The sequence below is a fragment of the Arachis ipaensis genome, chromosome B06, assembly GCF_000816755.2.
Source record: "Arachis ipaensis cultivar K30076 chromosome B06, Araip1.1, whole genome shotgun sequence".
Classification (NCBI taxonomy): Eukaryota; Viridiplantae; Streptophyta; class Magnoliopsida; order Fabales; family Fabaceae; genus Arachis; species Arachis ipaensis.
Window position 1 is genome coordinate 3283743 of NC_029790.2, and position 14103 is coordinate 3297845.

A 14103-nucleotide genomic window follows, 5' to 3' on the forward strand; every position below is an offset into this window, starting at 1 on the left:
ATTATTCCGTAGTTTCTATAATTTTAATAAATTTTTAATTAGATATTTATATTTTTTTTTTGGTTGAGTTCATATATAATATAAGATTTTGTAACTAAATATATATCACGATAAAAATATTAGAATTAATAGAATATTTTGTTAAATAAAATAAATATATCTAATATTTAATTGAATATTCTATATAATTTAATAGAATATTTTGTTAATTTTAATATTTTTATTATAAAAATTTAAAATGGTATAAGAATTCAATTTTACAAAAAATATAAAAATTTAATTAAAAATTCAGTAAAAATGCCAAAATTTGCATAGTAATTAACCTTAAAAAAACTCAACTGCCTGTTATAAATAATTGAGAATCCTATATATTTTTGGAAAAAATATAAAGGGCCAGCAATTTTTGTGTTTTCTGGCCAACACTTAATCATCAAAATAAAAGTGAGTGATATTTCACTATTAGATATAATCTCACACTATTAAAAACAATATTAATAGCCAATTGATAGTTACAAAACACCAAAATTGCTGGCCCGTTAGCATTACTCTATTTTCTGATTGAGTAACATACACATTGACATCTACGATCACCATGGCCAAATCCAAAACACTCTTCTCTATTTTCCTTGTTCTTATTGTGACTCTTGTCACCGCCAAAGCACAAAGCTTCCATCAAAGAATTTCTCCAGCATCACTTGGCCTACAAGAGGAGAAGCTCAGCCACCTCCGCTTCTACTTCCATGACGTTGTTAGTGGGCCAAACCCAACCGCTCTCAGGGTGGCCCAAGCCCAAACCACGAACAACTCCGCCACGTCGTTTGGAGCAGTGGATGTGATAGATGACACGTTGACAATTGCGCCTGAATCTAACTCAAAGGTGGTAGGAAAGGCCCAAGGGATTTATGCGTTTGCGTCACAGGATGAGATTGGGTTGTTGATGGTGATGAACTTGGTGTTCGTGGAAGAACGGTTGAATGGAAGCACACTGAGCTTGTTAGGGCGGAACACGGTGTCTTCCCCTGTAAGGGAAATGTCCATCGTCGGCGGCACCGGGGTGTTTTCCGATTTGCACGTGGTTACGCTCAGGCCAAGACTGTTTCTATTACCGCTCAGGAGGCTGTTGTAGAATACGATGTTTATGTGTTTCATCATGATGCAATATTAATATGAATAATGCTTTGGAATAAAATTAAAAAACCAATAACAGAAATTACATGGAAATAAGTCATTCAACTCATAGAAAATAATAGAAATTGTGTCTCAATGTTATTTAAAATTTTCTCTTTTCAGTAGGCTTTAAATCGTTCAACTTTTGACGGGGTTTACATGGAAATAAATTCATGAGATATTGAGATTAGGAAAGTGTTCATGCTCGGAGCGAGATCACGATCTGAAAATTGGAAATCTCAATTTTGTTAAGTGTTGAACTAGGTTGGAAGGATAACTTGTAAGATACTCCGATATTAAGTAGAGTGTGAGATTGTAAATGAGTTTTGGTATATTTAACTAATGATTGCCTTTTTCTTTTAATTTTGACTTTTTGAAACGGTCATTTTTTGGCATTAAATGCTCATTATGGTGTATTATTTAGGATTTAGGGTTTAGAGTTACATTACAAAAAGATAAATATGATAATTAAATTAAAATAATATAATTTTATATATTTCAGTCCCATGTGAAAAAATTTATTTGGTGCATTTAAGTCCGAATTGATGAAACTTTGATTTTTTAAATGTAGTTTATTAAACTTAGCTTTCTAAAGATAATTGTCAAAATATTGTAACAGCTACGGTTGATAAATTAAAATAAAAGTCACTTTTAATAAGTAGATATTATAAAAAAAATTATATTTTGTAAAATTATTTTTAAAATTTAATATAATTTTTCAATAGACATAAATGTTAAAAAACATTAAAAATCTATATATTCATTAATATATAAAATAATAGTAGATTTTTAACTTTAGAAAAGATAAATTAATTAATTTTAAAATATCATTATAAAAGACTTCTAAAAATATCTAAAAGTACAACCATAACATAATCTAATCAAAAGGTGGGATTCAATAACTTATGATCAATATTAATAGGCAGTTTAGATATCAAAACCTATGACATCGTAGAATTTACCTACGAGCAATGCTAGGAGACTAGCAACTTTTGTGATTGGTAGTCATCAAATAATCATCAATAATGATTTAATGGTGTAAGATTGATGTGAGATTTCATCTAATGATTCACATTTCTCTACTAGTTACATGCTAACCAAAATTCAATAAAATTGCTGTCCTAAACTTTTCCTTTACCTACTTCAAATTCAGGCAAGGAGGTTCTACTTCCTTAACTGTTGTTGTTATTTACTAACATGTCAATATTGTCAATCACCCACACCCACTGTAAAATACTAAAATTGGCCATATTGTTATATCTTACAGCTTGGAGTAAAAGATTGAAATCCGTGCATGCAATTAATGCCACAAGCCACAAACAAGAAACTTGTTATCGAAATAATCTCTTCATTATAAAATGAGGACCCTTTCTCTTTTCTTAATTCAAAACACAATTAGTCAACTAATAACAGCAATGGCCACATCCAAAACCCTCTTCTCTATCTTCTTCATTCCCCTCCTCTTCTCCACCCTTGTCACCGCCAAACAGCCTCGTTTCGATCGAAGCCTGTCTCCAAAATCATTGGGCCTCCGTAAGGAGAAGCTTAGCCACCTCCACTTTTACTTCCACGACATTCTCAGCGGCCAAAACCCTACCGCTGTTAGGGTGGCCCAAGCTGCAATGACGGCCACGTCCCCCACGTTATTCGGAGCTGTAATGATGGCCGATGACCCCTTAACCGTTGGGCCTGAGCCCAACTCCAAGGTCATAGGAAAAGCCCAGGGGATTTATGCGTCCGCGTCACAAAATGATCTGGGGCTATTGATGGTGATGAACTTTGCATTCATGGAAGGGAAGTACAATGGGAGCACAGTGAGCTTATTGGGGCGGAATGCGGTGTTTTCCGGCGTGAGGGAGATGTCGATCGTGGGAGGGAGCGGGGTTTTCCGATTTGCACGTGGATACGCTCAGGCCAAGACTTTCTGGCTTAACACCACCTCCGGCGATGCTATTGTCGAATATAATGTCTACGTTTTGCATTATTAATTAAATAATTCTACCCCAATGAATTAGAACTCAAATGACATGTTTTTTTGGTACTGAACTAGTGTTTCACGGAATAAGAGAGTTGCGAATGGAAAGGAGAAAAAAAAAAAAGATTTGATGTAGAAGATGATTATTTGTAAAAGGTGGTTACAATGGCTACGCTTCCAATAATGTGGCTATAAGTAAGATGTGACTGCTGAACATGCTAATTATTAATAATAAAAGTGTCAAGTTAATTATTAAGCTAAAGAACCATTGTCCTTTCCAAAATTCTTAATTTTAATTTTCTAGTTCTTTTTTAGTACTCTTCTGTTTTTACTCTAGTCTGAATATTTTTTTTTTTAATTTACAATTTTGGTTAATATTTTAATTTGGTTCTTTCATATATACAAATTAGTGAATGGACATAGATTAAAAGAAGAAAAGAGAAATATTGACTGTTCTAAGTACAATTTTGTTATCCGTAATTTCGTACAACTATTTATCACTTTACATAATTGTTGTATCTCTAATCTAAATTGTATGTATATGTCTATGTCTATATGAGATCCAATCTAACTCAAACACACTAATAAATTAATAATTGTACACTTTAACAAATGTTAATAAATCCATGTCTCAAACACACAATAACAACAAAATATTTTATATCCTTTTAATAAGAGAAGTAATGATTATCGGAAATATTTGGTAATTAAAGAAAATCAACCAAAAACAGACATAACTTATCTTATTTAACATTTATTAATAGTTGTGACAATTAATAAATGCTAAATAAGACAAATTCTGGCTGTTTTTTTTTTGTCTTCTTAGCATTACCCAATCATCATTATAGTGAGAACGGTAGCAAGAAGAAATTAGAGATAGTACTTTAGAGCTTCTATAAATAGAGCTTCTATAAATAGCTCTCTGTGTATTTGGGTAAACAATACAATTCAATATACCATGATGCTATAGTTGCATTTCATTCTATTATTTTCCAATTCTCTGCCAAACCCTTCCACCTTCAGACTAAATATGAAAAAAACATATCAGTAAACATGTTTATTTTAGCACTTTTGTTACGAAATAATATAAACGTATAAATCAAATGAAGCATATTAAACATTAGATAAGTATTAATAAACAAAACAAAATGTGAATAATAGATATAATAATAATTCTATTTCATTTAAAATAAACATGTCACACCATTATACGAGTAAACATGCATGTATATTCAAAACTAATAATTATTTAAAAAAAAAAATTAAACACCATACAGGCTACTACTTTTAGTTAATAGTCTAACCTTTTTAGTTTATATTTTTAAATTTTATTAAAGGACTAAAAACATTAAATAGCATCACCCTTTAGAAATATTAATCCACATATATTCCAATAAAAAAATTAATCCACATAAAAACAAAGTCATGGATGCATGTATGTAACATACATGTGGATTTTTTAATTGTTAAAAAAAATCTCATATAACAATAACTATTGGACTACGCATCTATATAATTTTCCATCCAAAGTTCATCCAAGCTACCTCAACATCAAAAAACTCAATTCCATTAAATGAGCGTGTATTCACGTGCCCAAACTCCCAAAATATTAACATTCATTTGCGCCTTTATTATGAAACAACGTTCCTTCTTCAACCTCAAAATACCACTGGAGAAATTTAAATCTCTCTCAAAATCTCTCAAACATTCATCGTGTTCTCTGCGAAAATTGCTCCTACTCCAAAATCGCATCAAATTTTCGAAAGGAAAAAGAAAAAACAAACAAAAATAAGAACAGAAATTTCACAAGGTATGAGAAAAAACTATCGTTATTATGTTCATTTCATTTCTCTTAAAACTCGTGTTTCTCCTAGTTTGATTTAAGGTTTAGTGGATTTAGTTATTTTTTTAGTAGATCGGCTTATTCTGAATCCATTTTTATTGCGTAATTAGGGAATACAAATAGAAAATGTGTTGTCATTTTTTTTCTGTGATATATTGATCGGTTCATTGATGTTGGTCATTTTGATTCACTTGAATGTTAGTGTGTTCAGTAGAGTTTTCTTGCATGTAGAATTTTTTTTTTGCTGATTGAATGTTTATTACATTTTATTCAAAATACGAATGGAGTTCGGTTCAATGAAATTGGTCATTTTGATTCACTTGATTGTTATTATATTCAATTGAGTTTTTTTAGATGCAGAAATATTTTTCTTGATGATTGAATGTTTATCACGTTTTATTCAGCACATGAATATTGTTCGATTTAGTGAAGTTGCTCATTTTGATTCACTTGATTAAAATGTGCATGCTCATGCTTGTCAGTGTATTAAGTGAATTATTGACTAAATTTTTTTGTACTTACAATAAAAATGAAGAAGACAATGATAACAAAGAAGGAGAAGTCGCGCTATAACGTAAGCATATATGTACACATTAAATATATTTATCGCCTTTCATTCGAATAAAGTCTATTTTGTAATGAAATTACAAAAAATAAAAAATAAAAAAATGGTTAATTTCTTATGTAACTGTTATGATTGATGCAGTTTCTTTGCTCTCACAACTAGAAAATGGATTAATACAGACAGATTTACAGACGGATTTAGTCTTTATTACAGACGGATTTTTGGTTACCGACGAAATTACCGACGGATTTTGTCCCTCTGTAAAAGCCCCGTCGGAAATTATTTACCGACGGATTTTTTTCCGTCGAAAAATTACAGACGGATTTTTACCAGTTACCGACGGATTTTCCCTCTGTAAATCCTGCATCCATTTTTCGAAGGCGACGAACTTTCCGACGGATTTTCCGTCTGTAATTACAGACGAATTTTCCGACGGATTTTCCGTCTGTAATTACAGACAGATTTTTCAAACTTTGAATACAGACAGAAAATCCGTCTGTAAATCCATCAGCAAGGTAATTTTTTTTGGATTTTTTCATTGCAAAATACACCTTTTTTCATACAAAATAAATATAAATTTAATAAATAAATTTTTTTTTATCTAATTTGTATTCGAATATTTATAATATTTCAAAAAATAAACAAATTTATTGTATTATTAAACTAAAAGAAAAAAGTAATTTACAAGAAAGCCAATATAATTCAAAAAATAAACAAAGTGTATTGATACATCAACTATAATAATAAATAACAACTATACATCAGCAAAATGTGTTAATACATCAACTATAATTCAAAACATAAATTCATTGTATTGTTCTTATAGCATCATATAAATTTTGAATGCCAAGATCAGCTAAGAAGCCACCAAGGAGGCCAAGAAGGTTGAGAGTTCCCATTAAATTGGTTAATATTGTAGCAGATTTAGCTGATGGAAGATTCAAAATTCCAACCAAGAATGTGACCAAGTTCATAGATATTCCCATAACACATTCTTTCAGCTAGTTCAGTTCCTGCATAGTGAAAAAAAAGTATGCAAATTTAGAGAGTGTGTAAGAGAGAAGTGAATACATGCAATTTAATACTCAGAAAAAGATGTTTCTATAAACAAAGTGCAATATGTAAAGGTGTTATTAACTTTTATAGTGTTCCCAGTCTAACCTGATCAATCCATGGAAAGAATCCTTCCTTCAACTCATCAGCATAACAGCAAAGCATGTTACAGGCTGTGGCCTTTTCTTCCATAACACTAGTTTTGATTCCAATTCTTTTGTCCCCAAGAGTGATGTTTGTCCCCAAGACTGATGGTCTCCATACTATAATAGTATAATGAATAAACAAAACTTAGTTGGATTTATCTTGCCTAAGTAAAATTATCTATATAGAGGAAGGTCTGTTGGACAGTCCAACCTGAAGATTACCACTGTCAACATCACCCTTTGTACTAGAGGAATCTTGCTGCTGAAAAGAAGTAGTTGACGAAGCTTGTGCACCAGCTCTTTCTTGAATTTGCTTTTCAAGCTCTACTTTTTTGACAGCTAGGAGATGTTTCCTTTCTTCAGAAAGAATACCTTTGTCCCCAGTCATTATTGCACTCTCAGTTCCCTTGGAGAATGACGTAGCTTCCAGAGATTTTCCAGTGGCTAAATGAGCCTTCCATGTATCAGCACCCACTGATGCTGACCCTGACCCTGATCCTAAAGCTATCCAGCCATCACAAACCCACCTTTTCTTCTCGCTCTCTGTGGAATTCTGACAAACACCTCGCAGACAGAGAAATTTAATATTCTTGGTAGGAGTATTCAATTCAATGCTCAACAAATTGGAGTTCCTTCACATAAAGCTTGCCATCTCTGTGTCTGTAACAAAACCCTAAATTGTTTTCAGAACAGAACAGATACAATGGCAAGAGAATCAATGTTATCGGAAGGGACGACGGAGCATACCTGAATCAACGGCGACGAGAAGAAAAGGTAGAAGCGGCGACGACGCTGACGAGCTTCAACGAGCAGCGACAGAAAACGGTGTCGAGAGGGTGGCAAAATTCATCGACGTCGAAGCTGAAAGAGAGAGACTGGTGAACGGGTGTGACGGAGAGATTGGGAAAGGGGTGTGATGGAGCTCCGGGCAGTGGCGGTGCAACGGCGAGAGGTGCCGCCGATGAAGGATTTGGAGGGCATGGGTGAGGAGCCCGCGAAGGATGGGGTGTTTGAGAAATGAAGAGAGGAACGAGAATTAAACTCTTATTTTAATATTTTCGACGGAAAATTTTAAATTACAGACGGATTTTTCGTCTGTATTAATTTAATAAAATTCAGAATTTTTATTTATTTAATTATAGACGGATTTTTCCATCTGTAACTATTTCCGACGGAAAAAATTAATTTTTCCGACAGAATTATCGACGGATTCTTTTTTCCGTCTGTAATTTATCCTAATTCATTTTTTTTGTTTTCCGACAAAAAATCACTCTGAAATTTCGTCTGTATTTCTGTGGGATAAAATCCGTCGGAAATATCCGTCTGTAATAACTAATTTTCTAGTAGTGTCTGTGCTTCTGCTGGATTGCGAAATGTGTTGCTGAGCTAATGAAAGTCAGAAAGATTTGTACAATATTTGCATATTTTTAATTTTAGCAACGACGGCATAAGTTTGAGGATTTTATTTTTAGCGGCTTTAACATGCATATGTTTGTTTTGTATCTCTACTTTGTAATTTTATTTCTGTTGTAATTAGTTTATATTCAGTTTTTACTGTACTTACTGCTTAATACCTTATTGTTGTGTTACCAATAAAACTATATTTCTCATGTTTTAACTATTTTTTTTTACCAAGAAAATCATTTTGGGACAAATTGTTCATCCACAACACACCTGATCTGCAGAATGAACCGAACATGTTATTATGGTGAAACAATTGTATAAAATTAAATAATTCGAACATTATCCATTATATAAATTTAAATTCAAACAGCTCTCTGCACAATGAACCGAACACGTCATTATGGTGAAACAATTATATAGTACTAAATGAATGAAACATTATCCATTATATAAAATCAAATTCAAACAGTTTTCTGCATAATGAACCGAACACGTGCTCATGGTGAAACAATTGTATACTACTAAATGAACAGAATATTATCAATTATATAAAATCAAATTCAAACAGCTTTCTGCAGAATGAACCGAACATATCATTATGGCGAAATAATTATATAGTACTGAATGAACGAAACATTATCCATGATATAAAATCAAATTCAAAATACCTGTGTCTACAAATTAGAGATTATCACTTCAATTTAACTCAATTCAATTCAGAACACATGCGTACATTCAATTCAATTCAATTTAACAATTGCATTCCATTCAATTCGATTAACAAATAATCCAAACCTCGTCCACTTGATTCGCTTCAGAAGAATAATCCAAAACGCTCTCATTCAACTGATTTGAAGTTGAATCATTCATTGTTTTAATAGAATATTAAAATTTGAAAACGATGAAAATAAATCCACAAAATTTAAGAAGAATAGGAAGAAGAAGGACGAGCAGCAAAGAAGAACAACGAGCAGAAGAAAAAAAAAGAATGACGAGCAACAGAGATTGTAGATTCAAAAATTACAACACAAATCATTAACGTTGAAGAAGAGAATAATAAGAAGAAAAATGTTTACGTTGAAGAAGAAGTTTACGTAAATCTATTATATTGATAGAAGAAAGAGGGGCGGAACTTCATCAAAGCAATTGGGACCATAGTCCCCCAAATATTTTATAAAATTAAAATTTTGACCATTTATTTTGTTTGGTACAAGTTGTTTAATTGATTATTACTTTTGTTGTAAGTTTTGTACAAGCTCTTGATCTTAGGTTCAAAACTTACTACAAGCACATTCTCCTTTTTGTATATATATATATAATAAAAAGATCATCTTATTATTTTAAAGTATAATAAATTAAATAAAATTCAACTATCAAATAATAAATAATACAAATAAATGATTTCATACTATTTTATTAATTTTAATGTTTTATAAAACAAAATTATTTTTCAACTAAATTATAAAATAGATAAACTATATATATAAGTATTTATTAAAATAAGTCTAATATTTTAATTTTTTTTATATCACTACTATCTTTAAAATTATAAATTTATAATAATTTAAAAATAAAAATTAATTCATTTAATTTTGAATATAAATATTAGTCTTTGAATTTTTTGAAAATTTAGCCGTCGATGGTATATTTGATGCAAATCGAAAATTTTTGGGACAAAATTGAAACAAAATAAAACTTAGGAGTATTTTTGAAATTTTTTGCCAAACTTCAGGGACAAAAAATATACTTTACCATTTTAAAAATTATTTATTCTTATATCTTTTAAATTAAATAATAACTTTTATCCATTTTTAGTAAATAGACACCATCTTTTAGGCACCATAGCATTCACCACCACGAAAAAACCTTATTAAATAGACACGCGTATTAATTATTAAACTAAATATGGACAACCATTTGTTTTAGGTTTAATTACTCTGTTGGTCCTTATAGTTTCGCAAAATTTTCAATTAGGTCCCTATACTTTTTTTCCTTTTAATTGAGTCTTTGCACCAAATTTTTTTTTAATTGGGTCCCTATACTTTTTTTTCCTTTTATTTAGGTCCCTATACCAATTTTTTTTTAGTTGGGTCCCTATAAAATTAAGCCAATTACTACTAAGAAGGACTTAATTGAAAAAAAAATTAGTATAGGGACTCAATTAAAAAAAAAATATAAAGGCCTAATTAAAAATTTTACGAAACTATAGGGACTAACAGACTAATTAAACCTTTGTTTTATTTATTTTTTACTTTATCACTTTTTGAGGCTTTAGCTAGCCTTTAGCTTCTTAGTTGGGTTTTTTTCTTTAACAAAATGAGTAAGGTATATGTACGTTTTTGTTTAATTTTGATATTTTATTTATAGTAGTATTTTTTAATAATCTGTAAAATTTGGTTGGTTTTTTTAATATGAAAATCACAAATTTAATTTTTTTATTTGTGAAATTTAACTTTTTTTTTATTTTTAAAATACAAAATCTATTTTTTTTTTATTTGTAAAGTAACACAAAATATACTTTTTAATTTGTGAATTTATACAAATTTAACCTTTTGATTTATGTTTTAATATTAAATTTTTTTTAAATATATAAATTAGACTCATTAATTTATAATTACCTTTATACTAAATTAAAACACACTATTTTTTTATAATTGAAAGTAATACAATAATAATTTCCATATAAAAAAAAGCCATATATTTACTGATTTTCTTGGCAAACGTGTTCACTGGTATGTATTTACTAAAAAAAATAAACAAAAAAAAAGAGAAAGAAATTCTGGAAACAAAAAGAAGTGAGTCAATAAAGTTTGGATCTCCATTTACGAGGAAATCACAATGTTCACATTGTCACAGTAGAACTGTACTGTATAAATCACTATAAATACATGCAATCCTTTACCTTATCTTCTCACAACACACAAATCACAAATCACACCCATTATTATTATTATTATATTAATAACAATTAACAACCATCACCATCGCCATGGCTAAAACCTTAACCTTCTTCTCCACACTCACCGTCCTCTTCTTCCTCTTCTCGTCCTATGTAACAGCCAAACAACCTCGCTTCTATCGAAGCATCTCTCCCACATCTCTGGGCCTCCGCAAAGAGAAGCTCAGCCACCTCCATTTCTATTTCCACGACATTGTCAGCGGCCCAAAGCCCACCGCCATAAGGGTGGCCGAGGCCCAAGTGACAAAACATTCCCCCACCCTCTTCGGAGCGGTGGTCATGATCGACGACCCCTTGACAGTGGGGCCCGAGCCCACCTCGAAGCTGGTGGGAAAAGCCCAGGGAATCTACGCTTCTGCTTCGCAGAACGACATGGGGTTGCTGATGGTGATGAACTTGGAGTTCTCTGAAGGCAAATACAATGGCAGCACGCTAAGCTTGCTTGGTCGGAACGCGGTGCTTCACACCATCAGGGAGATGCCCATCGTTGGTGGCAGCGGGCTTTTCCGATTCGCCCATGGCTATGCTCAGGCCAAGACTCACTGGATCAATATCACTTCAGGGGACGCCATTGTCGAGTACAATGTCTACGTGTTCCATTATTGACCCTTCCATTTTCTTTGCTTCTTTCGGTGTAAAGAACAGAACAACTTTCGCTACTTGCCTTCTTCTTTGGGATAAGAGATTCTATTTATTATATTCTCTCCTTTTTGTTCTTTCTTCTTTTTCTTTTTACTTTTAAGTTTATTCAATTTGCTGTTGCCTTTTAATTGACTCATCATCAATTACAATTATGTGCTATGGCTCATCAATTAGGTCTGAAATAATTGTTTTGTATCAATCTAATGTAATGTAGCATTGCATGGTCTAATAAAGTGTTGTGTTCAGCATATAAGATATTTATCCCTTTCGTTATTGGATGTTAAATCAGAATCACTTTAAATATGGTACACACACAGTTCAACTGAAAATAATCAAACCATGATAAAGTGATATAAGAATAAAAGAGACTTTGTCTTGGTGCCCAATATACACGGTGAGTACAGGTCGATTTGGTTCGGGTTTAAGGTAAAATTAGAATTGAACTAATTAAAATATAATTGGTTTGGTTTGGTTTGGTTTGGATTTGTATTTTTTTTATATGTACTCGAACTAAATCAAACCGATTAAGAACGGATTTGTTTGGTTCGGGTAATTAGGTACCCGATGACTTTAAAATTCATAAAAAAATTTAAATTTTTATTTTAAAAATTCAGCAAATACAATAAACATGTAACATCAATAGAAATAATCCAAATATGTTAAACATCAAATACATTAAAATCCAAACATATTAAACACTAAACACATTAAAATCAAAACATATTAAATACCAAACATATTAGAAGCTAAATACAAAAGTGTAATAAAAATATATTTTTTTTATTTAATTAATATATAATCGAGTTTACGGGTTGGTTCGGGGATATCCGAATCAATCACTAGAAATAGCCACTAATTTGGTTCGAATTGGACCCAATTACCTGTTGATTCCAAAACCAATTTAATTGGTTCGGATTCGGATTCGGACGGGTAATTGAGTACCCGTTACCCGTGCTCACCCCTGCCAATATATATAATTCCATAGCGATTTCTATATAGTTGTTGTCCACTACTCTTTGTGCGCATATCTAACTTCTTTAATTACTTTGAAACTAATGTTAGTTAAAACTTAAAACTTTACCTAGACCTTAATCTGATCAAATATCAATGACAATCATACTCCCCTTAAATTTGTTTAATTTATTTATCTGAAAAGAAGTTAATTGAGCTGTTGGTCCATACTGGATTAGCTAATTTCGCACTTTCGCTACAACACAATTTGTCAAGGAATTAGTGGATTAGTAAACTCCCTCCCACATCACATTGTTGAGTGTTGAGTGGTTGGAATTTAAAACAAGAATCTATCATGGAAAGACTTTTTCACCGTGCTCTGTCTCAGGTTCAATTGTCTTACCAATCAGGTTATTTTTGTAATTTTAAAAGTTATTTTATGTATTGTTAAATTTAAAGAATTTAAATTGAATCAAATAAAATATAGTTTACGAACGGTGGAGCACGGGATGGTTCAGAACTAGAAGTCAAAGTACCAAATTATGATTCACAAGTCACAACCATGAGGTACACGCTTCCTCAAAAGTAATAAACATAATAAAAATGTCAAGGTCGTTGGATATGTAACACAAGTACTACTCGGAAAAATTAGAACCAATAAGGGGGGCATTGCGCTGCTGCACTATAACCATCTTTATAATACTGGTTATTTTCATGTTACTGATTTATACAATCTTTTATCACATCACATATTCACATGTCCTTTTTGCTTTTATATTATTAGAAGAATATTGGGGGATTGACAATTTTAACCAACATTAAATTAACTTTTCACTTTTTTAAACTAAAATATTCGGCTCCTAATATTTTCAACCTCATGAATAGTGCGTGGCAGGGGCATGTGCCAATGCACCATTGAAATGGTGGGTAGCATGATGAAGAAGTACTTTGTACATACATGAATAATATAATGGAGTGTGCTTTCGAATATTCAATTATGTTCATGGTTAGTGCGTGCCTGTTCAATTCAGTGTTTTACTCCATATGAAGCATTGAACAATGAAGACACCAAAATAAAAAGATTCTGCTTTTTTTTTACGATATTTTTTAATTTGACAGGTTAAATACTAAGGATTAATCCACCGTAAATTTAAAGTTTTTTTAAGGGTTTAATGCTGGTCAATGGATTACTTTATGTACAATACCAATTTATTCTTTAACACTTATTTAAGCTATTAGACCAACTTAAATTGGTTAAAATATTTTTTTTTTGACAATAAAGATTATTTTTTAATTAAGTTTCGTAAGTTTTTTTCTTTGGGTCATGTTTTGTATGGTTTTGGACTTTAGGCCACTTCTATTTCTTCTCTATCTGTTGGGTATGTCTTGATATTTGGG

At 31.3% G+C, this 14103-nt stretch overlaps 3 protein-coding genes and 1 pseudogene across 4 annotated transcripts; 3 read left to right on the forward strand and 1 right to left on the reverse strand.

The window, feature by feature from the left end:
* LOC107646252 lies at positions 399–1228 on the forward strand (annotated as a pseudogene).
* On the forward strand, positions 2560–3388 carry LOC107647900 (dirigent protein 22-like). Its single transcript, XM_016351949.2, has one exon. The coding sequence runs from the start codon at positions 2583–2585 to the stop codon at positions 3153–3155; it is 573 nt and encodes a 190-aa protein (XP_016207435.1). The 5' UTR covers positions 2560–2582; the 3' UTR covers positions 3156–3388.
* Positions 6641–7190, reverse strand: LOC107647901. 2 transcript variants are annotated; one of them, XM_021103743.1, is made up of 2 exons: positions 6972–7190; positions 6641–6866 (listed from the first exon to the last, which is right to left on the reverse strand). In XM_021103743.1, exons 1-2 carry the CDS (start codon positions 7135–7137, stop codon positions 6691–6693), a joined length of 342 nt encoding a protein of 113 aa, XP_020959402.1. In that variant the 5' UTR covers positions 7138–7190; the 3' UTR covers positions 6641–6690. The 2 variants fall into 2 exon arrangements, with proteins under 2 accessions (XP_020959402.1, XP_016207436.1); XM_016351950.2 differs by having other exon boundaries at positions 6645–6866; positions 6961–7190.
* Positions 10986–12027, forward strand: LOC107645390 (dirigent protein 21). Its single transcript, XM_016349402.2, has one exon. It carries the CDS (start codon positions 11143–11145, stop codon positions 11716–11718), a length of 576 nt encoding a protein of 191 aa, XP_016204888.1. The 5' UTR covers positions 10986–11142; the 3' UTR covers positions 11719–12027.